Below are 25588 nucleotides of genomic sequence, written 5' to 3'. Positions count from 1 at the left end.
GCAGCATGTTGGCGGCGGCTGGCTTTCCCAGGCTGAGTCGTGTCAGGCGGCCAAGCTCCTTCACGGCGGTCGCACTTCCCTCCACGGTGTCTTCCGGACCTCCAAGAGGTAAGCGATTGGTGACCTTCACGCCGGTGCCGTCGGTTTAGTGATCAACGAATCTCGGTGCAATGCAATGCGAGCGCGGCAGAAGCCCTAGAGCGGGATGTCAGCAGTAGGCGTCCATGGTCTCGGTGTTGATGTTTGACACGAAGAAAGAGCCGCGCCTTCCAGGAACCCATCTGCTGGAGCGACACCACGTGTGCCCAGCGCCCAGTCGGGGTAGAGATGGACGAGTCGGTGCAACAGGGCACGAAATCTGGCAGTGACATGCAGCATCGATGCAATTGACGCGGTTGAGACCCTGAGCATTCCCCAGTTTTTGCTCCCCGCTCCGTTCCTGGGTTGAGCTCTACCGACGCGTGTGACCGACGGCCTGTACCTAATACCCACTTGTTAGACTACGCGTGTGACGATATCTGTTCTCTTTGCTGTCTCCTTCCAATTCTTGCGTTAAACTTCTCAATCGCTTGCATTGCTACAATCCTCAGAGAACTGCGACCATCCGCTGCGAACGCGACGTGACCCATAGAACGCGCCTACGATGTCCACACTCACAGTCCACGGCCTCACAAAAGGCCAAATAGACGAGAAGATCCTCCTCCTAACCCACAACCTGATCAACATCAACGACACAACCGGCGAATTCCTCCTAAAACTCGACGATGGCCGCATCATCGACACCAAAGGCTGGGACGGTTGGGAGTGGACACACGGCATCGGTCTCTATGGTCTATGGCATTACTACACGCTGACAGGCAGCACGGCGACGATGGACATTATGAAGGGCTGGTTCGACAAGCAACTCAGCAAAGGCACGACCAAGAACATCAATACCATGAGCCCCTTCCTCACACTAGCCTACCTATACGAAGAGACAGGAAACAAGACCTTCGTCCCCTGGCTAGACACATGGGCAGAATGGGTGATGCATGGTCTGCCCCGCACCAAATTCGGCGGTTTCCAACACGAGACATACAACTCGTTCAACAAAGATGAACTCTGGGACGACACCCTCATGATGAGCGCACTGCCCCTCGCTAAGATCGGTCTGGTACTCAACAGACCGGAATACGTCGAGGAGGCAAAGCGCCAATTCATCCTCCACTGCCAGTACCTCTGCGACACATCCACAGGCCTGTTCTTCCACGGCTGGAAATGGGAAGACAAGGGTGGCTTGGAAGTCGGGCATAACTTTGCGCGCGCACGGTGGGCGCGCGGTAACTCGTGGTTGACGATTGCGATTCCGGATTTCATCGAGCTTCTCGATCTCAAGGAGACGGATCCGCTACGCCAGTTCCTCATCGGAATCCTCGAGTCGCAATGTCAGGCGCTGCTCAAACTGCAGGGCGAGAATGGCATGTGGCGCACTCTTCTTGATATCCCCGTCTCGGAAGGTAGCTACGAGGAGGCGTCTGCTACGGCAGGCTTTGCGTATGGTATGCTCAAGGCGTGTCGGAAGCGGTATATTAGTGGGGATGTGTATCTACAGAGCGCGGTTAAGGCGATCAAGGCTGTCATGGGCAAGATCAGCGCGGAGGGCGAGCTGACGGAGACGAGTTTTGGAACGGGTATGGGGCATGATCTGCAGCATTACAAGGATATCAAGATTACGAGCATGCCGTATGGGCAGGCTATGGCTATTATGGCGCTGGGAGAGTTTATGAGGACGTTCATCTGAGGGATAATGTATAGATGAAGTATTGGATAAAAAATGAAAGGAAGAATACAGTACTCTTACTTGAGCCCAAAATATAGACATGCGAGGTGGACAAGAGGAACACACGTATATTCCTGACGAAATGGTTTCCGAAAATGAATTTGAATTGCCATGTGAAGACTAACAAGGCGTCTTGGCCAAATGTAGCACGACCCCAAACAAAAAAGCGGTGATCTTCCTTTCCCTCCATATGCGAACACCCAAACGCCATAAGGTGCAATAGTCACTTCCTTCATCTCAATCCAATTCACTCCTGGTTCCCAACCTGAATTGGCATAACATTCCCCGAATCAACAATAATCTGCGTATCGAGCCTCTTCCCCGTATCGCCATACTCCAACCTCTTCCACGTCACAATCCTCGCCTGATTCGTATCGATCTCAAACACCCTTAACCTCCTGTGGAAGTGGTTGTAGCCCCCGTAGCCACCAAAGCCACTACCACCCGCATAACACATCCAGAGTTCTGGATCGCCGGTCTCGGGTTCTTTGGAGAGGGCGCAGTAGTCGTTTACGTGGTCGTGGCCGCAGGAGACGGCTTTGATATCGTATTCGACGAGAGCGTCTTTAAAGTGCGTGTTGAAGGCGGGGGCGGTAATGGGTTCGGTCCAGTTTCCCACGCGATCGTTGTCGGGGTTGCCGTATTCGGGGAGGGGAATGTGGATGAAGGCCATGTTGAGGTGCTTATGGGTATAGTGGCTGTGTGCTTCTTTCAAGCCGCCGGCGGTGGCTTTGAACCAGTCGATTTGGTTGGGCTTGAGCCAGTCGTAGCCTCGGTAGTGGGTCTCGTCTGGTGAGTAGGAGTGCGTGTCGAGGAACCAGAGGGTTAGGGCGGAGTGCTTGCTGCTGTGGGCTTGGATCTCGACGAAGTAATTTCCTACGCCATCGATAGTGTTTGGACCGGGTTCGCTGACGGAGTAGGGGAGCGAGTCGTAGAGGTCCATTTGTGCGTGGCGGGAGAGGGTGCCTTCGTCGTCGTGGTTGCCGAAGATGGCTGCGTACGGTATCTTGCGCTCTGCGAGGGGTTCGACTATCTTGAACATGGCCTGTGAGATGGTTAGCTTTGTGTCGCGTAAAGGATGGGAGACGCCCTACGCTCTGCACATCAGGCGCTGTATCGCCGTTGACCTGGTCGCCAGACAAGACTACAAAGTCTGGCTTCTCATCATCGAGTACCCTCTCCACAAACTCTATGGTCCTGGGGTCGGCGTCACAGTGTCCGCCGTTGTGACCTGGCGGCTCTGGGTCTCTACAGTGGCCGAGACCAGTGCTGAGATGCAGGTCGGAGATCTGCATAATCTTGAATTTGCCATCCTTTCTGATCTTGGGTACGGGCTTCTCGAGCTTGGCTGCTGGGCCTCTTCGTATGCTCAGGCGGGGATCTGTGCTTGCTTTGCCCGTCTCAAGGTGTAGGGCTCCGTTCTTGACCAGCTCCCAGCCAGGCCGTGGCTCTACTGCATCGGCGCCAAAAAGTATATCAACCGCTGTCACGGCCTTCTTGTCGTCGCTCGCGTGACGCTTCAGCGACCTCTTGATCCAGAGGCCAGCTGGGCGTGACTCCCACTTCTCGGACGCCTGGGCCTTTTCTCCCACAGAGGGATCAAGCTTGCCTGTGCGAACATCGATGATGACTTTGTCCTCCGTCTTGAGCTCCTCCTCCCGCTTGCGCTTGATGTGGACGTATCCTTTGGTGACCCATCCGGAGCCGAGGTACAGATCCTTCTCTATGCGATGCCACTTCTTCTGGTCTAGCATGCATTTTGAGAGGGGATTGATGGTCGAACATGTCTGTACGGTGATATCGGTGATAACGAGGCCATCGTGGTGCAGTGGCATGTGACTGTGAACGGATTGGGGGAGGACGCGGTAGCGGTTATCGAGGAAGAATATGGTTAGGGAGACGACGATGGTGAGGGCTATGAGCTGAATGCCCGTCCGTACCTGAGACTGTTAGTACTGGCGGAAGAAGGATTATGCTGTACGTACTATGCGGCGCGTCATGGTGGAGGCTCCCGAAGGTGTGAGTAGTGGCGCATAGAGCCAGAGTCAGGTTTAGGATATGTGTCTTTCGCAGCAACGCGATCTCATCTCCATGACATGGGCTCGTTTGCTGAGGGTGTGAATTCAAGCGTGTTGGGCGAGGCGCATGCGTTGGAAGCGTGCAGGTGCTCCATGTTGTTCTTGGCCGAACCCTGGAGTCTCGGATCGTCAATGGCGATGCAGGGATTAGAATCACCGCTGTGACGTTATGCATTATGCAGTAAAGTAGGGTAGATATACAAATATACGATGTAGCAGAGGCAGGAGCTATGTGAAAGGGACTCAATCATCTGTGTAAGATTTACTGCATTCCTACGCCTGCAGAGCATACTCGGTGCTCCTGCGGTCGCGGCTCGCTTGCTGCGGCGAAGGCGTCACCTCCGCATCTGACATCTTTCTTCTTACAAAGCCATGCGATCCTCCTCGCTCCACCAGCTACGACGTGCTGTACTAAACCCGCGTGCGCGACACTTTACCAGTAGCTCCTGCCTCCATCGCGCGTTCCAAGGCAAGACCTCCGCTTCCACCACCCCGACCCCGCTCACAGGCGCATAGAAGGCGATGTTGTGCTCCTGCGCGAGAGCAAAGAGACGCAAGATGGGCGCCTCGTGAAACTGCAGGCGGCCAAGACCCTCGGCACACACCGAGGCGTTGTCAAGCATGAAGATGTCATTGGAAAAGAGCCACGGCAAATTGTCCGTTCCCACAAGGGCGACACCTTTCGCGTCTACGAGCCTACATTGGCCGAATATGTCAGATTGACACCGCGCCTTGTTACTCCGGTGCGTATCCCATGCCACGACGAGACACCAGACTCGGGCTGACATACTCCAGATCTACCCTTCAGATACCAACCTCATAGTGTCCCTGCTCGACATCCACGTCGATACTCCGTCCGCTACTCCCAACACCGAACCACCTCTAGAGATCCTCGAAGCTGGCACAGGCCATGGAGCGCTGACGCTGCATCTCGCTCGCGCTGTACACGCCGGCAACCCTCCCGTTCCAAGAACGCCGTCCTATGTCACTACCCAAGAAGAACCCGAAGACGCAGTATACCTCGGCGAATCTCTGTCAGACCTACAGGAATCAGCACTATCGTCGTGGAAGCAGAACCGTCGCGCTATCATACATACGTTGGACATATCTAGCAAACATTCGGCACATGCGAAGAAGATCGTGGAAGGGTTCCGACATGGCATGTACGCGGGCAACGTTGACTTTCACGTAGGAGATGTGTCTGAGTGGATCGCCAAACAGAGAGCGTCGAGAAAAACTGAGAAGCCCTTCCTAACCCATGTGTTCCTAGATCTACCCAACGCGACAAGTCACCTCGCTAATGTCGCTCCCGCATTGCACGTCAATGGCATGCTCGCCGTCTTCAACCCAAGCATCACCCAGATCGCCGAATGTGTCGAAGCTATTCGGGAGCATAAGATGCCCTACATTCTTGACCAGGTCATTGAGCTAGGAGCAGGTACAATTCGCGAGTGGGATGTTCGCGCAGTCAGACCGAGAGCGCCCATGAAGAAGTCTCAGCCAGAGCAACCTTCCGAGCCTTCGAGTGATGAAAGCGCAGACTCGGCATCAGGTCAAGAACGACGGGATAACGAGCTAAAAGAAGATCTGAGCAAACAGGAGGAGAAATGGGTCATGGTGTGCCGACCAAAAGCTGGCCAAATGGTTGTCGGAGGTGGCTTCCTGGGCTTATGGAGGCGTATGGAGAAGCCAGAGAAGAAAGAACCGGCGGAGAAGCCTGACAATGAACAAATGACTTAGTAGCTAAGAACAAGGGGCTCATGATCAACCCCGTCTCACCGTCTCATGAGGCGGTCTGTTCGGTTTCTGCACATCCACCTCCTATCCCGCCCGCCTACCTACACTCTGACGTCAACACTGAACTTCCACCACGTTCGAGTGAAAGTGAAAGTGAACACCAGCCCAACGCAAACGCACAAACGCACTGAAATTTCTGCTCGCAGCCTGAAATTATGTCTCGCACTCCCACTCCTCCATCCTCGCAACACCTCACACCAGCCGAGCCTCTTCTGCTGCCTTCTGCTGTCATCCACTGCCCACAGTCCTAACACACTTCACCAGTACATGCCCGGCCGTCGTCGCACCCGCAGCGGCCTCACCCAAAACAAACTCAAGCGGTACATCAAGAAATCTCTACCTTACACCCGCAAACTACGCTCCTCAGTACCAATGGAATACGACCCCGATACCCAGCGCATCCGCGCCCGCCTCGACAATTACGGTAGTCCGCAGGAGATCGCCGAGGAGGCTTACCGTGTCTGCCGCAAGAATACGGAGTTGAGGAAAGAGGTTTGTTGTTATCGTATGAAATATACGGGACATGTTTACTGACTACATGTTCACGATTGCAGTTGGAGAGCGTCAAGAAGAGTGTCGTAGTGCCTACACACCTCCCCGCTCCTTCCGCAAGTACATCTACTACACCAACGTCGTCCTCAAACACCACCATGGCCGACGCTATCACCACCACCGCCGGTGCCGTCGGCTCCAACACCGCCCCCGACGCCACCGCCAAGGGCACCATCAAGGCCCTCAAGAACCGGGTTGCGGTGATGGAAGACGCCCTGAGTGAGTTGAGACGGGAAGCACCCAAGATGCGCGAGTCCATGGCGTGGATGTGGGAGATCATCGGGGACAACCGCGTTCACGTCCCGAGGGACTTGAGAGATATGTACCATGACAGTATGACTGTCGATGCTGTGGATTGGATGGGGGGTAAGAGGGGTGGTGGCGGCCGGAAGGAGAAGGGATGGAAGCTGGATGGGAAGAATGGTGATGGTGGTGGTGGGGAGAAGAAGGGTGGTGGTGAAAAGAAGTTTGAGGGTGGCCTGAAGGCCGATAACGTCGTCGTGGGTCGCAAGCGCAAGGGCGCGAGTCCTCTTGCGGACTACAGCAAGAGGGCCAGGGTCGAGAGCGAGGACGAGGGTGAGCTGGACTACTAAGTCCAAAGTTTGGGTGTGTGAGCGCAGCGCCCCGACGCATGCCAGGGGACGACGTAGACGTGGGACAGTGTGAGATGTCACCATCATGATTGTATGTAGGCATGTCAATGTGACATAATCAACTTCACGAAACATCATACTTCAACGTTGGCAACAAGTGATTTCGTGACAATTTTTATTCTATAGGAGGACATGCATCGCTAATTATCAAAGCCTCCACTCAATTCAAGGATGATACAAGGAATATTATGGCATCAGCTACATCGTCGTCTCATCCAATTCTCATTCACAGACCCATTCTAAGAAACGTGAACAAACTGTCCCATAGCGGGAACACCATCAACGACAACGTAGATGACGTAAGGACCGGCAGGGGCAACAGCCTTGTTAGGAGGCATGGTGACGGTCAAGCTCTGGGCGGTGGCGCCAGCCTTGAAGCCGGTGTTGTCGAGGAAGATCATGCGGTGACCCATGTGGACAGAGTGGGTAACGAATCCACCGTAGTAGAGCGAGATCTTGACGTTCTGGGCGTTGGCAGGAGCGTTGAACTTGATGTTGAACTGCTGCTGGACCTTGAGCTCCTTCTGGGAGATCTGGACAGCCGAAGGACGGGTGGGGTTACCCTGGAGGTAGGGAGGAGTGTAGATCTCGTTGCGGAACTCGGTGACGTAGGGGTTCTTGGCGTCGGGCTTGAGGATGGGCTGCTCAACGGGGTTGGAGCCGGAGATCAAGAGAGTACCGTCGAGAAGGAGGAGAGCGACAGAGTGGTAGAGACGGGCGATGGTGGAAGCAGGGCCAGTGGTGAAGCGCTTGCCCTTGGGCTGGTTGGGGTCGTACAGAAGGACCTCGAGAGCAGGGTCCTGAGCTACACCGAAACCTTGAGCACCCTCTTGAGCACCGTTAACCCAGACGACGGTACCGTCGGGGAGGAGAGTTCCCTCAACCATACCACGGCCCTCAGGCATGGAGTCCATCTCCCACTCTGGGTCGGCATCGAGAGGCCTGATGCGGCCGCAGGACGGGTCAGCAGGGGCAGTGATGTCTTGGTAAGGGCCACCACCGCAGATGACGATGTCGGGGTTGTAGTCGTTGGCAGATGAGAGAGGGAGCATGACGGATCCACCAGTGTTGGGGTAGGTGCGGTAGGAACCTGGGAGGTCGGGCAGCATGCGGACGACGCTTCCGGTCTCGACCTTGAAGATCTCAGCAGACTTGGAGACTTGGACGAACAGGTTACCGTCCTTCATTAGGTGCATGAAGGGGTACATGTAGTAAGGCTGGTTCTTGCTGAGGATCTCCATGTTCTTGCTGACTCCGCGAGGAGAACCGTCGGCGTTGAGCATCTCGTAGGTAGGGTTGTTGTTCTCGGGCTTTGAGGGGTCGAGACCGTTCTTGGATCCAGATGCGACAAAGATGGAGTCATCAGGCATGATCTGGACGGAAGCGTACCAACGGGGAGTGTCAAGCTGAGGACCAGGCTCGTTCCAGGCCTGTCCATCGAGAGAAGCATCGGAGGAAGAGCGCTTGAGGAGACGGATACCCCTGAAACCATCACCGACAGTGGGGTCAATGAAGTCGAGAGGAGCGTTACCACCAAGAGAAGCGAAGCGGCCGTCAGCAAGGAAGATACCACCGGAGCAGAAGGCGTTGGTCTTATAGGCCAAGGGGGTGAGCTTGTCAGTGACGGGGTCCCACTCGGAAGAGTAGGCGTACTGGCCGTTGGCGAGCTTCAGTTCAGTGTAGTTCTCGACCTTGTCAAGGAAAACAACCTTGCCGTTGGGCATGAGACCAGCGTGCATAGCAGGGACACCGGAGCGGCCCTTGAGCTGGATGCTACCGGGCTTAGCGGCGCGAGGAGCAGGGCTGGCAGCAGGAGCAGGAACGCTGGGAGCCCTGAGGCAGGGACCGTTCTGGCAACCCTCACCGCAGTGAGAGGTGGTGTTACCACAGTAGCCGTACATGGAGCAGCAGCTACCCTGGGCCCAGTTACCGCAGACGGTGTTACCGAACTTGGCACCGCAGCTGCCATCAGTAGTGGCGACGCCGGTGGGCTTGGAAGCGGGAGCAGTCGAGGGCTTACCAAGAACTGGCTCGCCGGAGGTGGTGGTAGAGGGAGGACGGCTGCTGACAGGGGCTGGGTTGCCCTTGGCGGGTTGAGTAGCAGTGGCGCCCTTGCATCCGTTCTGGCATCCGTTGGCAGCGAGGCAGTGACCGTCGGTGGAACCGCAGTATCCGTAAGACGAGCAGCAGCCGCCGTAAGCACCGTTGGCATCGCATGTAGCGCCACCAAAGTCCTTTCCGCACCTGCCGTCGGTCCTGGGCTTAGCAGCACCGGCAGTGGCAGCCTTGCTAGGCTGGGGAGCGGGCTTGGAGGCACCGTTGTCACAGCCAGACAGGCAGCCCTGAGTGCAGTGGGCGGCGGTGCTTCCACACCAGCCGTACTGCGAGCAGCATGTGCCCTTGTAGACGGTGCTGTTGGGGTCGCAGAGGAGGTTGCCGTTAGCAGGGCCGCACTTTCCGTCCTGAGAGTACTTGGCAGTCTGCCTCTTGGCGGGAACGACGCGAAGAGATGAGCGAGAGACGAGCTTGGAGTACTCGCTCTTCAGGTCGGGCACGCAGCAGTCGGTTTCGCTGCAGTGCTGGCCAGTCAGGCAGAGACTGGTGGGGTCCAGGTGATCGCATGTGGGGTTGACCCAGACGAAGTTGATGTTTGCGCTGGCCAGACCGGCGAGGACGCCGAGGCCGAAGAGAGAAGCCTTCATTATGAGGGTTCACCTAGGCGGGGTGTTAGAAACGAGTGTGGTAGAAAGAGTGTGTAAGCCGACAGATGTGGCCGGGTGATCATCCGAGATGTCGTTGTACAATGAGGATAGCAGGGGTATAAGTAGGTGATGAATAGCATTGATGATCCAGGGGCGGCGGCACAACGGTTATGAAGTTGGTTTTTGGCGGGCGGGTAGGACGTCGTCGCATGGCGAGGTTGGTGTAGCGAAAAAGAAGGCTAACACCAGCATGCAGAACAACGTATTTTGGGAAGCGGCTGCGGAGCCCCGCGCGGTAGCGAAAGCACAAGGAAAGTACGTACCTAGCGAAAACAAATTAAGTATTACTAGAGGGTTGCTGTATGGGGTCAAGGCAGCTGGAAACGAGTGACAGCGGCCGAGAGGCGGTAAAGAATGAAGTGCTGAAGGCAGGTACTTGAGATGCGCCTACAGCGATGGAGGTGAGGAGGATAGAAGCGGGCGCGCGCAGATTCAAGTACCTACGACGATGCCGCGTATACGAAGGACGTTCAGCCATGCTAGTCATCGCGTCGGCCAGTTGCGACTGGAAAAGGAAAATTCAGGCACACATTGGACGCATCGACCAATAACGGTATTGCTCAGGACAGCCCTAAGGGGCACGAGCGGCAATCTCCAGCCTAGCGCAGCCAATGCCAGCTCTGTGCGGCAAGATCATCGCGGGGATTGGCCTCGTCGAGCTTCTATTTCTGGGCGCAGGGATTGGTTCGCATTACACGACGAGAGGGGAGCACGGCAAGCGGCATGCGCTGCGCCTGATCCGACGATGCGGTGGGGAGCGTGGTGCTCGACGGCCACATGTGCCCTCGTAAAAGGTGGAACGCAACAGCGGCGCTATTGATAAGGCACGCAGAACTCAGGGCCTAACCCGCCAGCGCAGGATCGTCCTGCCAACGTTGTCGCGCTGTCACCAAGCAGACGGAAGAACTCAAGCCTTCGCTAGAGCCAGATAAGCTTCAGGCGCTGGCCAGCTGGCGTCGAAGAGATTGCGCCCACGGCTCGCCTGGCAGCCCTCTGGCCCGATGCGGTAACACGCGACCCCACAAATCCGCTCAATCCGGCTAGCCTCAGACTTACAAAGGGGTGACGTTGGACGCAACACCAAGACAGGCACCTGCGTGTTGCATCAAAGAAAAACCCTGCGCCCAGCAGCGCTCAAGCAATGTCAACAACAACAATCTCACGCTGCTGACGCCGCCCTCAGCGACACCGCTCGCTTCCATGGTTTCCGGCGGGCCTTCTCAGACCCTGGCCGCTCCCGTATTCCCACACACACCGGCCATCCTTCTAGCCCATTAGGTGGGCCATCACTGCCGCCAACTCCGGACCCGACACGACGTGACAAGCTTTGGTGACATCCGCGCGGTCGGTTACAAGCAACGACAGGCAACGATGATGCAAGCCGATCAATTCTGCCTCTGGCCCGTCCGCGTATCGATTAATGAGCAGTTCGTAAGGAAATTACCTCGTGGCAGATCACGAGAGACGCTCACGCCACCCTGCCAATTCCATCGCATCCACCATGCTTCAGGCATCGCGCCTTTTGCTGACTGCCAATGCCGGAACAACACCGACGACTTGAGATTTGACCGATCGCCTTAACTTTCACCAAGGCGTGCGCCAACCTCCTCCAGCACCGCCACCACCTCCAGGCTCGTCGCCAACACCCCTCTTTTCAAAAATTCCCGACTGTGTGCCGACACCCGAGTTCTTCTGACATGTTCGCGCTCGACGAATTCGTTTTTTCGTGATCTGTAACAGCTCATCAAAACATACTGCAGAGCTGAGTCGGGTAGTTGTACCGATTTAGAACGTCTCAAACCGCTTCATGCTTCCTTGTCTTCATGCTTCCAGCTTTTGTAGAACTGCGCCATTATTCCCGCAAGCCCTGCGGTGTTGCTCGGTAGTTCAGGTCCCATTCTACCCGCGGCAGCATCGGTTGAAGTAGCCAACAGTCCGTCGTTGATGGGCCCCAAACTATTGAAAGGCTTGCTGCTAGTTTTGAGCTTGCATGAGCTTGCCAACACCACCGCAACTTCTGTGTCGTCGAAATCTCGGACCTCGTGGTTTCCGACTCGTATCGACTGTGGACTATGACGTCTTCATATTTGAAAAAGAGTAATTATATGCAGTACGTTGGGCCAAGTAATCGGATGCGGGCGTGGTAATTCAACCCAAAACCCAACGGTCAGCATCACGTGGTCCTTGCATTCTCCTACTGCTAATGCCATGGCCATGACTAAAGGGTGCAGAACCGAAGACGATTTTGGTAACTGTTAGTTGCTAGTCACGCTCGGTACCCCCGAGAAGTCCAACGTTCATTCTACAATCTCGTGCGAGGCTGCAACAACTGCATCAGACTTGCTCGCCAACTCACGACTCTTGTTCATCTCACGATGCACTGCTAACAAAGTTGCATGACTTCATTTCTCCCGCTGTCAACCTATCAAACCATATGGAGATTGGAGCGTGATCAAACTTTAACTTGGACATGTCGCACGCGGCCAAGAACGACATTTCAACCTCGAAACTCTACAGCGCGGACTTCTCCGTCTTCTAACGCCAGGAAATGAAGAACACAGAAACATGCAGCTGGCCTTTCCATCAGCACTTGTAACTTGTCGTGGAAAGCACATCCTGTAATGTGCTCAGTCAAGATTCCTGGAAGTCAGGGTCAAGGCGGTATATCCGAAACAACTGACATCTTCGCCCTGCTAACTGGCAGCTGACATGTGCACCGACATGCTCAAAGCGATTGTAGGTGCGTCCGCCACTGTGCGACGAGTTGTTAGACGTGGCCAACGCCTACCGCGCCTCCACACCGCCACTTACCATGCGAGAGCGTATACTATTGATCTCGAAGTTTCGAAATCGCAGCCTGTCCAGCTCTGTACCATCTTGCGCACGAAACCTCATATTTCCCAGCGACGACGTGCAACTAACCACCCAGATACCGCGCACACCCATAATCACATCCACAGCACTCATCCCACACAGCGCACGCACGCACATGCATCCCCAAAACTCAAAAGCCCAGACCGCCCAACTGCCCCCGTGTAACGCTCGCCTACAACCGCTCAGCCTTGCAGCACGTTACACAACGGAGCGTCTAATTCAGTATGGTGATATCACCGATGCTTTGCAGCACACATGGAAGCCACAACATCCGTATTTCACATACCACCAGCCTGATCAGATGTCCACGGCCTCGGTCGAGGCGGGCGATGGTGCGACGTTGATACATGGGTTTTACATGGGATGGTGGTAAGTGGTATTAGAAAGTTGGTTGAAGGGGTTTGATGATGGGGATGGATTGTGTGGATGAGGTTGTAGCAGGGCTGTGATGATGTCTTGCACTGTCATACTTGCACTCAGTCGCAAACCCTCGCAAACCACTCTACCGTCTGGTTCACTCCACTGCGAAATACCCCCTACCGACCACATGACCGGACCTCTAAACCCCCACCCCACCTCAACACATCCGCCTCGTTGGTCGTACCCAGGCCACATCACCGCCTCCCACAGCATCCTCGCTTACCCCTACTACCCTACGCGGCTTTTCGGCGAACGACCCTGTGAAGACTAGCGATGGGGTCACCGCTCGCCTACCCGCATTCTCACCTCTTACCGGGTGCAGTAGGCGGGAGCGCGCGGCTGGGTGTACGGAATTGGAAGGTAGGTATATAGGTAAGTATGCGGATGCGGGTGCGGGAATGTGCAGGAGGGCGTTTAGCGGTGGAGGGTGTGTGTGTGTTGGCTTCGAGTATGGGTTTGGTGGGATGAATGGAGGGGATGGCTTTGTTATGGTACTTCCGCGCTGTTATTGGGAGAAGTAGGAATGTATCGTTGAGTGAGGTGGCGAAAGCAATGACAATGCAAGTCACAACGAAGGAACATGAACTTCTTCTGAATGATATATTATACGTTATGAGTTAAGATAGCTAAATCGCCTATATAGTCGTAAGACATGCATACCATAGAACCCAATACCGAAACACCAGTCCAACATCTTGCGTGGTATCATCCTTAAATATATCGCCCATCATAAACGCCTTGCTCGAACCAAACACAAGGAAAGTAGTGTCCGCGTAAAGAAACTTACCCATCGGTATCGCTCTTCCCACAAGTAATCGCCCTGATAAACCCACTCGGTTTCTTCTTCGCAAGCTTCTGTTCCGCGTCTCGCCGTCTGGTCCTCGCGTTCTCCGCCGCCTCAATCCTAGCGCGCTCCAGACCTTGGTCTTCCTTGCTGATGTTCATGCTCTTTTTGGCCTTCTTGGGTGTCTCTCTCAGACAAAGACTGGGCCTCGTGGCGTCGTTGTCGCTTTCAGTGCTGTCCATGCTGCCTTTGCCCTCCCTGGGCCCACTACCTCGACCCTTGGTTTTGCGCCGGCCCATCCAGCTCGCGAGACCTGCTCTATCTACATCGTCGTTATCGCTGTCCCAGTCGTCCCAGGCGCTAGTCGTGTTTTCGAGTTTTGTTGTTAGTGTGGTTTGGATGGGGCAGAGGGTGCTGTATTCCGATAAAGCCACACTGTCAGTGCGCGCATGAGGGTAGGCGGGCTTTGGCAGGATTGCAGCGTTTGCTAGACTGGAGCGTCGCGTGGAAGAGCGTGAGTGGGTGGCCCATGGCGGTGGTGATGTGGGGGTAATGGGTGGTGAGTTCATTGTAGACCGGGGTAAAGGTGCTTGTTGCGCGATCTGTAGACGGAGGAATGGCTCGTTGGGGTCAGTGAGAGATGTCTTTCTTCTGCTACGGATGGGGTCATTTGAGAAGGCTTCCAGTTCCGGGGGCGGCTGCAGCGCGGAGAGTCGGAATGACGGGTCTGCAAGGTGCGCTGGCAGTGGACAGTACGAGGTTCGTCGCGATGATGTTGTTGATGTTCGGATGTTAACATCTTCCCCATATGAGTTCTTGCGCAGTTTGATGAGGTCGGTAGAGGCGAAGTTACGTGAGGCTGGACTGATAGGCGGAGTGGTTTCGCCGCTGGAAGATGGCAGGATGATGGTTCTTGTACAGCTTTCGCAAACTCCAGAGACATAGGTGATAGGAAGTGAACAGGTCTTGCAGGTAGCCAATGTAGTCGATACCGTTGTTGTATGACCACGTCTTCTGAAGTCGAAGCTTGGTATTGTCGGTGAAACGTCGATTGGTCTATGACTTTTGACCTTGATTGGAATTACTATGCGGTGGGGCTGTGGTGGCTGCATAGTTCTCTCTCTCGTCCTTGCCGTCTCTACAGCTTGCCTCTCGTACCTGTCCCACATCTCCGCAGTCGTCGCTGGATTTCCTGGTGGTGGTCGGGGATCCATGAAAGGCGATGGGTTTCTTGTTGGGTCTGGAGAGTTTTGGGTCGCGAGTCTGGCCACGGTCGAGACAACCATGTAATGACGACGTTTCAGTACTGGAGATGATGAGGGGAATAGCGTGAGGGAAGAGAGTCGTTGGGCCTATGAATGCGAAGAAACTTTGGTAAGAGTCTGGGACCGCAGACGATATATACTTGTGGGAGTCCGGGTACCGGGGCCAAGCGGTGAGACAGGGTGACTATCAGGTTATAAGTCTATTCCAAACAAGTCACCATGCTTTGGCGGTGGCGGGGATACACTCCGATAGAGAGACTTTGGTGTAGGCTAGGATGAAGCGTCACGTTGCGCCGCATCCGCGGATTCGACAGCGCTGTACTCTATTGATCTTCGGTCGATGAGCGTGCAGTAGCAGTAAGATCTCCGCGTCTCTTTGGCTGTTTAGCGGGAATGCGATATGTGCTTGGTCCAATAGGCGCCACGCCGTGCAACGCAAGGCGTCACCGTGGACCCGATGGGCAGGGTTCATGGGCGAAAAGCAAAGATGCAAGGAAGCACTGTCTTGTCAGCATGCGATGGCGTCTGTCGAGAAACGCTCTAAAACGCTGCAAATATGCCTGCGCATGCGGTATGCTTTGCAGCGCGCGTGGACGGCTCTGCTGATCCTCTTGATGGACGCCATGGGGAATCGGAACAAATGCAGTATATCCACCCAATTCAGCTAGCAAAGAAGTCGTGTCACTCGGACTCATTTGTGCGGTCGTAGACATGGCCGTGGGGTATTGTATTGGATCTCGTTCTTGTCGTACGGCGTCATTGAAACGTAACTCCATATTCATTCTGAGACCCTTCAGTGTTCGAGGGAAGAAGAAAAGACCGCACATGATTCGTGTCGCAATCTGGAGAGGATAATATGATAAAGATGCATTCACGGCTTCATGACGACTGGGCGCGCAATCCGAGACGTTGTGGCGTAAGGAAAAACGAGCTGTCGCGTCAGATAAAGCCATAGATGCGAACGTCAGCGTCATCAGAGAAGGAAACCTTTGACACTGAAATCGATCACTCGCCGTATGATCCGTCAATACTGCCCCTCCGTGTCATGTTCTGCAATGTGTCCAACGTTGCATTCGGGAAGCATAGCTCGGCTTCCATCCGTATCGTCGAGCGTCTGAGCATTGGCCGCGCGACCACCACCTTAGCAACGTGATTTGATAACGTGAGCGGTAGAAGCCGAGTCAATCAACTGTGGTGTGCTAGTTGGGATACTTGGGTGGAGAGTTGAAGTTGTGGTTCCAAGGTCGAGTCCCCCGCGGCCTTCACGCTGGTAGGCTTGGCGCGACGATTAGCGAGACGGGACGGGATGGCGCCGCAACAACAAAGATGCACGGCTTCTTGAGCGTCACTAAAGTGATCGATAAGTCTCCGACATGACGCAAGCCTCCTCTCGTCGCGCGGTGGAGATGCAGTAGCTCAGACCTCGGGGAATCTCCATCCGCGATAACATGGAGAATGTTTGACCCCTTCCAAGGTCGTCTCATGAGGGACAGGCGCAGCGATTGAGCGCGCTCAAAGGTTGACAAAGCAAAGAGATGAGCGCATGGCGACGCAATCTCACGAAGTCGTGATTACCACCGATCGTGTGTACGACAGGGACTGGCACGGCTGCCAAAGTTGGTTGTTGACACCATAATCGACATTCACATTGCCATCGACTGATCCACGCAACGGGATCGTGGCAGTCGGCAGTCGAAGCACGAATATACACTACTGCCTTTCACTCCGGCATCTCCCATGGCACTTGAGCGTTTCTTTTGTAGAGAAGGGCCTTCAGAATCGAATCTGGCCGTCGATCATGGTGGGCACGGAATCGCGACCGGCCCCGCATGCCCCGGCACTGCATGAACGTCCAGCATGTCAGCACCAGACAGACCCCATACCCATATTAGCCATCTCCATTCAGCCAACCAAATAAGCAAGCATGGAGACACGACCGCATGTGTATATCAACAAATCTGGCGCCTGCTGCGCGTGAGAACCTAGGAAAGTTTCCTGGTTGACTAGTCTGCACCTGTAATCTTGCCTTGCACGGAACTCCGTAAGCCCTACATAGCATGCGTCCGACCACATGTCAACAATGTTTACCTGCCGCTGGGTGCTCCCCATGTCGCCCATGAAAGACAAGACTAAAAGCGATAGCGACGCACCTACTTGGTCCTGGTTCTGAGTGGCAGTTTCCTACCCGAAGTAAAGGATCCCAAGGTCGAGATTCCTGCTGGTTCCAAGGCTCTTTGACATCATGACGGGTTTCCATTTCACCTGCTTGAGGGCTCTAGATCGTACCGATGGTACAGTGGTGTTGCAACAAGGTACGGTATTGTTCGTCTTTGTCCGTTGGAATGCGGAGCTAATTCGGCGCGTGCAGCTGGGTATGGTGAAAGTGCACCAGCAGACATCGTCCTCTTCCCACAACCCTCGCCAACCGACCCTAACGACCCTCTCCGCTGGCCACGATGGAAGAAACATGTCGCATTCGCTTCGGTGTGCGCCTTTACCTTCCTGACAAACTATTCGATCGCAGGCTTGGCACCAGCGTTCCATATTCTCTCGATCGAGTTTGATAAGTCCATGGACGAGACTGCGCATCTCCTCTTATACCCGATCTTGGTCTTGGGCGTTTTCAACTTCTTCTGGGTACCAATGGCCAATCATTTCGGGAAACGACCGATTTTCGTATTCGCCAGTGCCCTGTTATGCGCATGCTGCGTCTGGGGCGCCATGGCAAATTCGTTCAAGAGCCTTTTGTGGAGTAACATCATCGCTGCTTTCGCCGGGTCTTCGACAGAAGCTCTAGGTGCTGCAATAGTCAACGTGAGTCATCTTGTACTACTTACTCATTTCCAATCCCCATCCTTGGGCCATAGTTTGAGCGATCTTGACCGGCGAGCTGACTGAATCTTCCCAGGACCTGTTTTTCCTGCATGAACGAGGCAGTAAGATGGGTATCTATATGTGAGCATATATCCTCTCCTTATGGGCCCTTATCAGTATGCTAACCGAGCGCCAGGAACGCGATAGCAGGTGGTAATACGGTGGGACCATTGGTCTGCGGCTTCATCGCGACAAATCTCAGCTGGCGATGGCACAAGTGGATTGCTGTCATTCTGACCGCACTCAACTTCCTCACCATACTACTCTTAGTCCCTGAGACTCGATACACGCGTGAGCACATCAAAGGCGCGGGTGTCGCCATCTGCCCTTCGAACGATAAGATCGTCATGGCGGAAGAGAAACATCTCCGACCGAAGTCGAGTAATCGCATCTTGCACCAAGAAGTAAAGAAAACATGGAGGGAGGAGCTGAGCCTATGGAGTGGTGTCTCGGAGACGAGTTTGGTGAAGCTGTTTCTACGGTATGTAATAGTCCAGCTCGGCGAGAGCCCAATGTTAACATCTAGCAGACCGTGGCCGATGATTGTGTACCCCGCGGTCATATACGCATTTCTCTGCTACTCCATATCCCTGGTCATCACTATCGCGGTCAACATCCTCAATCCATTCGTGCTGCAAGCACCTCCGTACAACTGGAGCGCACAAATCAACGGCCTGATCAATATCCCAGGCCTTTTGGGCAATGTGATCGGGGCTTGGGCAGGAGGTAAGTCATAATTGAGCAACATGTAGCCAGGAAACGTGCTGACTGAATGCAGGTGATCTCGTCGACATGTGGTGCAGGTGGCGAACAAGGAAAATGCTCGGCATCTACGAGCCAGAAACACGACTATACCTGGTGTGCATCCCGTTGGTCATCACGACAGCAGGCTGTCTTGTGTTCGGCTACGGCGTTCAGAACGCCTTATCATGGGTTTCGCTCTTCTTCGGGTACGGCATGATCTCGATAGCGCTCACAGCCATGCCAACGATCACTATAGCGTATGTGAGCGACTGCGCATTCCCAGTCAACTCGGACGTACTGCTGCTTGTGAACGGGCTGAAGAACATCGTGGCCTTTGGCTTCCTCTTCGGTGTGATCCCATGGGCTGAAGAGGCGGGTTTTGTCCGAGCTTTCGGTACCCTGGCTGGGGTCTTCGCTGGCATAGTCGGTATCGGCGCTGTCTTGTTGATTATTTGGGGCGCCAGCATACGCCACACTTCGGCACAGTGGAGGGTCATCCTAGAGTGAGCAATGCGGTAAAACCAATGTAATGTGTAGATTGAAAGCCTCATGAACACGTGTAAAATGCCGTGCGAGCCAATGACCCGTATCGGAACACATGCCTCAAAAGGCAAAGTACAAACAACGCTTGCTCAGTATGTCCAGGATTGCTACGCAGACACAGCCTTTGCCTGGGTCTTGTCTATGAGCTTGGTGTGCATCTTCTCAATCTCGGGGATGATAAGAGATTCGATCTCTAGAGAAGGCTCGCCTTGTGGTACCCCTTTCTCTGTAGCAATCGATTCGCTTGCCTGAACATCCTTCTTGGTCAAAGGATCGGCCAGCCCGACAAGTGACGGCATTCCTGACAAGCTCTTCGTTCTACGGCTGGTGGGCACCCGTATCCATTTTTCATCATCGAAGACGGACACGAACACGACTTCCCATTTCCTAGTGGCCAGTAGATTCCCGATCACGAGATGGTGCGAGTATTTGTTCAGGGCGTATTTGGCTTTGGTAACCAGCAAGGCAGGGTCAGTCTCCAGCTTGAAGCTCACGATCATCGCATCCGGCGCCCAGCCATCTACGAGCTGCTTGAGGAACTTAGGTACCGGCTCGAGATCGATGATCAGACTCTTTCCTTCAGTGCGCGCAGCTGGTGGCTTTACTTCGCCCCCACGGGTGCCATCTGGGCCCTGGTGGAACTCTTCGTTGGACTGTATCTTGTGTTCGACCATGCGGTCTTGCGGTACGAAGAAGTCAGACACGGCGGCGGCCAAGTAGAACATGGCTTTCGGCCCAAGTGGACGCATAAGTTGCGCAACCTCGCGCAGATTCCACAGGTACTCGGTGATGGTCACGTAGGACAGGATCAATAGCTTGTTTTCTCGCTTGACCTCCGTGTACTGGCGCAACACGCGCAACATCTGGTCTTGGTGTTGTTCGTCCACCACTACTTGTCCATTTTCCTCCTTCATGTAGTCCAGGAATGAGCGCGTGTTGTGCGAATAGTGTCGCGAGAAAGGCAACAGCGAAAATTGTCGGTGCAGGAAGATGACGGCATAGCCATTTTGGAGGAAGTACTCGGCACTGGTGGCTCCCCGAGTACCGGCCGAGAAGTTGTCGATATAGCGGACTGTCTGCTGCTCTAGAGGCACTGTGGTGCCACCTGAAGTGACAAGTACGACGCGACGGCCCTCGTCGGCATGACGCGTAATGAACTCGCGCGCAAGGGTCGTGTTCGTTTTGAGATCTTTTGGCGGGGGCTCATTGGCAAAATAGTGGCTTTCAGCTTGTTGTGCGCTCGTATCCGTCATGGTGTCATGATGGGGGTGTTCGGTTGCGTCGAAGGAGCTGAGCGAAGTACTGGTATGGCGGGGTAGCTCTGAGCTCACCTGGAGGGGCATGCTGAGTAATACAGGTATCTAGATGGCGTCATAGGAAGCTTTCTGTTGGATGCTTCAATTAACATCATCGTATATGTGTCCTTGCTCTGCACCGGTTTTGCATGCGTTCAGCCGCCATCAATGGTACTGCGATGGCCCAGAGGCGAACCAGAGACGACGAGCCAACGCGCCTTCCGCATTTCATACGGCACATACGCAAGGAGACGCTCTCGAATGAGAAGTATCGCAACTCCAAGAACTTAGGTGCATTTAATCCGAGGAAAGCGCCCATTCCCTTGACGAAGCGTTCTGAGCTGTTTAGTGCTCGCAATCTTTTCAGCTCGATACGTACCCTGGGTACAAGCTCACAACAATTGCATCGTTCCCGAGTGTCCATCTCTTTCACACAGCAAATTCAAATCTATGACGATCAAAGATCGCGGTGAGTTTCACAGTCCCAAAAACCTGCCCAGGCAGTGACCGATACGAGACGAGAAGCCTCGGTTCACGATCATGAAATATGACCAAAATTCGTTTCGAGGCGGAACAGTATAAAAGAGCACCCGGATGCAATTCCGAGAAGGTTGACTCAGTTCACCTAGTGAACTGACTAGAGTTGAATATTTCGGCTACGGAACATGCGAGATTTTGTTCCCGTGCGACATTTAACATCTCTCGGAGTATACTCCTGCCGTACGCTACTGTCGTTCGTCGACACCTTAAATCTGGGGCAAACGCTCGGGCAAATGTTCATCACTTTGACCGCAACAGTCGTGGGGGCTGGGAGAGCATTGCAAGTGATCGAAGGGTGTGTTGATCTTGTTGTGTTCATGCATCCTAGTGGCGTGCACATGCATGTACGTTCAAGAACATTACGGTCAATGTATTCATCCACCAGAACCCAAGTCGCATCATTGAGACGACGTATCTGTAACGTCTTGACGAATTCAACGAGTCAGTTCTCATTCTTTCAAAAGTCTAGATGGGTATGCGTTGCGTCAGGTACAACCGGACCGAGTTCAGCATGCGTCACGTACGAAGTCTTCAAACTTCAGTCTAGACAGCTCATTCCAGGGGCTAGTGTACAGGGCGTTTAGGCGCTCCGTAGCCGAAGTGATGACATTGCATATTCACGCTGACGCAAGTGATTGTAGGTTTCAGCGCAGTGGTCAGTCTAAACTCAATGGCTGCGACCTTGAAAAACGGACACTGATGACCGAAGGGTACACCTGCAAGCCAGTATCTATCCTTCCGAAAGTTAATTTTCTTGTGCGCGACGAAACAAGTGGAGCGTTGACTTGACATAGACGAAGGTGATGCGGCTAGAAACATGTGATAATATTAGCTTTGAGGCGAAATGAGTTGCGGTCCGTAAACTGCGGTGGAGGCATAGCCGAAATTGACGTGGCATGTTGCCACAGGCAGTGAACAGTCCAGAACAGGTCGATCATCCAGTTCGTGATATCCAACCTTGCTGCAAATGACTCAACCTCATCAAACTGACAGGATAAACTGATTCGAGGAAGAGCGTGGACAAGGGCTGACGAATGTAACTGCTAAGGACATTTCCGATACAGGCTACGAAACTATGAATCGACAAAATGCTCTCTTCAGGCTGAAGGAGCCTGATATCTGTGGCGAAGCGAAGTCTAGTCTCTCGAGCCATGGACAAGCCAAGCGATTTGGCGTGATCAGGTGCGGATGCTCGGGTTCAGTGCGACATGCGCAAGTTATGATAGTTCGCGGGATAGTTTGTTTGAACAGAGGCGTGAGGCGGCGCAAGTGTTCCTGAGTACTGTCACTCATTCTACAAAATGTAGCGCACTTGTGCAGGCACTGTTCAAAGATTTGAGCAAATGTTTTGTATGTTGTATCGATTCGTGTCGATCAAGAACACAGACGGCAGTGTTTTAGCATAGATGGTGATAGAAGTTGACGAGAAGTAATCGTGACGGTCGGAAGTGCAACCATTGCAGAATCGCGTTCATGCGCTCGAACTGTCAACGAGCAGGATAACCTGAGTTGCGTTATCGCGTACCAACGAACCCATGAGAAATTGCCCTAGAAGAACCATGAATTCGGGAAAACCCATGAAGACAGCCGAGCGAAGGGTCGCAGTCATTCATCAAGAGCTAGGCATGTTCGGGTGCGTACCTAGCTGTGCCCAAGTCACAAGGCATCCACGGGTGTCTGCAACTTTGGTCGATGAGGAGTAGTAGAGGCAGATGAAAGAATAGAAAAGGAGCCAACGACTCCAGACAGGACAGTTAAGGATTTCCGGATATTGTGCCGCCTTCATGGAGGTGATGATAGCAAGTGAAGTTGGTTGTAGAAGACGCGAAGGAAATCGCGCTATCACGTGCGATCCACAACTAGCGGGTTTAGGTAAGCAAACAGCGCGTTGACGAAGTAAGAGCACCAACTTTCCGATAGCGACTTTCCCCCGTCGCGCCTCCAACTCCCCATTACCATAGTCGTCTTGCTCTACACATCTTATAATTTCTTGACGCGACCACAAACATGTAAGAAATTAAGTCCGCGACAGGCCCGGCAGGCAAAGCTAACACAGCGCAGGGAGGCGTTCAACGACATCTACCTCAACCTTTCGCGGAAGCCTGGCGCGACTCGATTCTCCGACTCTGGCTTTGGCTGGAAGCCCGCAAACGGCGAAACCTACACTTGCGACCAATCACAGATCCAACAAGCGCAGTGGAGCCGAGCATCGCGCGGATACGAAGTCAAGATTCTCTCGCGCAACGACGGCGTGATACAACTCGATGGCTTCAAGCAGGAGGATTTCGATCGCGTCTCCAAGGTCTTCAAGACTTGGTATGGCATAGGCCTGGACAACCGGGAGCATGCGCTGCGTGGCTGGAACTGGGGAAAGGCCGATTTTGGCAAGGCTGAACTCACCTTCAACGTAGCCAACCGCCCCGCCTTCGAAGTCCCCTACACCGAAGTGTCCAACACGAACTTGGCAGGCAAGAACGAAGTCGCCGTTGACTTTTCGTTGCCTGCCGATGGCGACGCTGGCGCAAATGGAAACTTGGGAGGCGCAAGGTTCAGAGGCAAGAAGTCGGCAGGCGCCCGCGACCAGCTTGTCGAGATGCGCTTCTACATACCCGGTACTGCGTCGAAGAAGGAGAAGACAGAGGACGGCGAAGATGCGTCCGGAGCCGAGGACGTTGAGGAGACAAACGCGGCCAACCTATTTTACGAGACGCTGATGGAGAAGGCCGAGATTGGAGAGGTCGCTGGTGACACATTTGCCACTTTCTTGGACATTCTGCATCTCACTCCCAGGTATGGCGTTCGCATCTGCAGTCTCAAAAGAAGTACTAACCCAATGGCAGAGGTCGATTCGATATCGATATGTACGAGAGCTCTTTCCGGTTACGCGGTAAAACATACGACTACAAGATTCAGTTCGACTCGGTCAAGAAGTTTATGGTTTTGCCAAAACCCGACGACATGCATACTCTGATCACCGTTGGTCTGGATCCTCCCCTTCGCCAGGGTCAGACGCGATACCCATTCCTCGTAATGCAGTTCAAGCGCGATGAGGAAGTTAATCTCGACCTCAACATGAAGGGAGACCTCTTGGAGGACAAGTACAAGGACAAGCTTCAGTCGCACTATGAAGCCCCCATTGCGACAGTGGTGGCAGACATCTTCAGAGGACTCAGCGGCAAGCGCATCACCAGGCCGTCTCGCGACTTCATCAGCCACCACGAGCAGTCAGGTGTCAAGTGTTCCATCAAGGCCAACGAGGGTCACTTGTTCTGCCTCGACAAAGCATTCATGTTCATCCCTAAGCCGGCGACGTATATTAGCATGGACAACATTGCCTCTGTAACCATGTCGCGTGTTGGTGGAGCCATGGCCGCCAGCCGTACATTTGATATCACTTTCAGCATGAAGAACGGCATGGCTGAACATCAGTTCTCGAACATCAATCGGTAAGTTTACCTCCACAACCCGAAAAGCTGAGCTAACACCACGTAGTGAGGAGCAACAGCCACTCGAGAACTTCTTCCGTGCAAAGGGCATCAAGACCAAGAACGAGATGGCGGACGACGTAAGTATCACTGTCTCTTTTGCATGAGATGTGCTGACATAACAATGTAGTCCGGAGCCATTCTGGCAGCTGCTCTCCAAGACGAAGACCTCGCGTCCAGTGACGATGGAGCCCCAGCGAACCGCGGTAGCGCCGACGAAGATGACGAAAGTGTTGACGAGGACTTCCAGGCCGATTCGGAGTCGGAGGTTGGAGAGGAATTTGACTCCGACCATCAGAGCAGCGGGTCCGACAGCGATGCTGAAATGGAAGATGCGGAGAGTGACGCCGGCGAGGCGGTACCAGAACGTCCCAAGAAGAAGCAGAAGGTGTCGCAATAGCGACAGCCCTTGCAATAACCGTAAGCGCGCACGGGTGGACGGGTGGGCGGCGGTGAAGGCGGCCGCACCAGCATCCGATGCTTGCGTGCTCATCGAAGATTGGGAAATGCGATGATGAGAGAGGTTCATCGCGCTGCCGCTGTTAACGCTTCCAGCGCCTTATCGTCAAAGCTCGCTCAGGTCGTGGAGGCTATTCCGAGATTTCCCATAGGTTATTATGCTTCTTGGCGGGGTTGTAGGAAGTGAAGTTCCGGTTGTGAAGACAGGGAAAACCGCCCCTAATGCGTTGGTAGTCCAGGTAGAAGGGCCGACCTGCATCCCTAGCCGAACGCGCAGCGACCAGGAGAAAAGTTTAAATTCAGTGGCAAGTTAGCGTCCATAATCCGGCTAGTCTTCCCCCAGCGCACGTCTGCAGCGTCTGCAAGTGGTGTCTGCATTGCAGCTCGGCCATGGCTCGGCTGACTGCGGCGCTTGACGCGACCTGGCGTGGGCGCGGCGGGCCCAGGTTAGTTCCTTACACTGAGGTCTGGCTTCTCACACACCAGCTAAATTGAGCAACGCGAGCGCGATTCAGATTACTGCACTAGCCCAGGAGCAAGCCTTTCGTCGATTTTCGTAACCTTGCTCATGGTGACGGTGGATCCGCAACTGGCGCGAACCCATGCTAGACCCCGCATCTAACCATCGAGTATCAAACGCTTTA

The 25588-nt window shown here is 54.1% G+C and overlaps 9 protein-coding genes across 9 annotated transcripts; 5 read left to right on the top strand and 4 right to left on the bottom strand.

Moving 5' to 3' along the window:
- Positions 1 to 643: 643 nt before the first annotated feature.
- J4E93_001459 (uncharacterized protein) lies at positions 644 to 1780 on the top strand (the record flags this gene model as incomplete). Its single annotated transcript, XM_049339410.1, has 1 exon — positions 644 to 1780. One exon carries the CDS (start codon positions 644 to 646, stop codon positions 1778 to 1780), a length of 1137 nt encoding a protein of 378 aa, XP_049203367.1.
- Positions 1781 to 2066: 286 nt separating this feature from the next.
- On the bottom strand, positions 2067 to 3819 carry J4E93_001458 (uncharacterized protein; the record flags this gene model as incomplete). The annotated part of the gene is made up of 3 exons (XM_049339409.1): positions 2067 to 2864; positions 2914 to 3759; positions 3805 to 3819. The coding sequence occupies 3 exons, from the start codon at positions 3817 to 3819 to the stop codon at positions 2067 to 2069; spliced, it is 1659 nt and encodes a 552-aa protein (XP_049203366.1).
- Positions 3820 to 4269: 450 nt separating this feature from the next.
- On the top strand, positions 4270 to 5637 carry J4E93_001457 (uncharacterized protein; the record flags this gene model as incomplete). Its single annotated transcript, XM_049339408.1, has 3 exons — positions 4270 to 4336; positions 4414 to 4640; positions 4693 to 5637. The coding sequence occupies 3 exons, from the start codon at positions 4270 to 4272 to the stop codon at positions 5635 to 5637; spliced, it is 1239 nt and encodes a 412-aa protein (XP_049203365.1).
- A 324-nt stretch (positions 5638 to 5961) lies between these two features.
- Positions 5962 to 6839, top strand: J4E93_001456 (uncharacterized protein; the record flags this gene model as incomplete). Its single annotated transcript, XM_049339407.1, has 2 exons — positions 5962 to 6186; positions 6249 to 6839. 2 exons carry the CDS (start codon positions 5962 to 5964, stop codon positions 6837 to 6839), a joined length of 816 nt encoding a protein of 271 aa, XP_049203364.1.
- Positions 6840 to 7138: 299 nt separating this feature from the next.
- J4E93_001455 (uncharacterized protein) lies at positions 7139 to 9601 on the bottom strand (the record flags this gene model as incomplete). The annotated part of the gene is made up of 1 exon (XM_049339406.1): positions 7139 to 9601. The coding sequence occupies one exon, from the start codon at positions 9599 to 9601 to the stop codon at positions 7139 to 7141; it is 2463 nt and encodes an 820-aa protein (XP_049203363.1).
- A 4137-nt stretch (positions 9602 to 13738) lies between these two features.
- Positions 13739 to 14308, bottom strand: J4E93_001454 (uncharacterized protein; the record flags this gene model as incomplete). Its single annotated transcript, XM_049339405.1, has 1 exon — positions 13739 to 14308. The coding sequence occupies one exon, from the start codon at positions 14306 to 14308 to the stop codon at positions 13739 to 13741; it is 570 nt and encodes a 189-aa protein (XP_049203362.1).
- Positions 14309 to 17246: 2938 nt separating this feature from the next.
- On the top strand, positions 17247 to 19129 carry J4E93_001453 (uncharacterized protein; the record flags this gene model as incomplete). Its single annotated transcript, XM_049339404.1, has 6 exons — positions 17247 to 17316; positions 17373 to 17818; positions 17913 to 17959; positions 18015 to 18359; positions 18408 to 18604; positions 18657 to 19129. 6 exons carry the CDS (start codon positions 17247 to 17249, stop codon positions 19127 to 19129), a joined length of 1578 nt encoding a protein of 525 aa, XP_049203361.1.
- Positions 19130 to 19272: 143 nt separating this feature from the next.
- Positions 19273 to 20418, bottom strand: J4E93_001452 (uncharacterized protein; the record flags this gene model as incomplete). The annotated part of the gene is made up of 1 exon (XM_049339403.1): positions 19273 to 20418. The coding sequence occupies one exon, from the start codon at positions 20416 to 20418 to the stop codon at positions 19273 to 19275; it is 1146 nt and encodes a 381-aa protein (XP_049203360.1).
- Positions 20419 to 22559: 2141 nt separating this feature from the next.
- POB3 (FACT complex subunit) lies at positions 22560 to 24885 on the top strand (the record flags this gene model as incomplete). Its single annotated transcript, XM_049339402.1, has 5 exons — positions 22560 to 22633; positions 23062 to 23790; positions 23841 to 24446; positions 24493 to 24565; positions 24616 to 24885. The coding sequence occupies 5 exons, from the start codon at positions 22560 to 22562 to the stop codon at positions 24883 to 24885; spliced, it is 1752 nt and encodes a 583-aa protein (XP_049203359.1).
- Positions 24886 to 25588: the final 703 nt, after the last annotated feature.

The sequence above is a fragment of the Alternaria ventricosa genome, assembly GCF_023758065.1.
Source record: "Alternaria ventricosa strain BMP 2768 chromosome Unknown scaffold_2, whole genome shotgun sequence".
Classification (NCBI taxonomy): domain Eukaryota; kingdom Fungi; phylum Ascomycota; class Dothideomycetes; order Pleosporales; family Pleosporaceae; genus Alternaria; species Alternaria ventricosa.
Note: the sequence above shows the minus strand (reverse complement) of the source record. Positions and strands in the feature narration are given on the sequence as shown.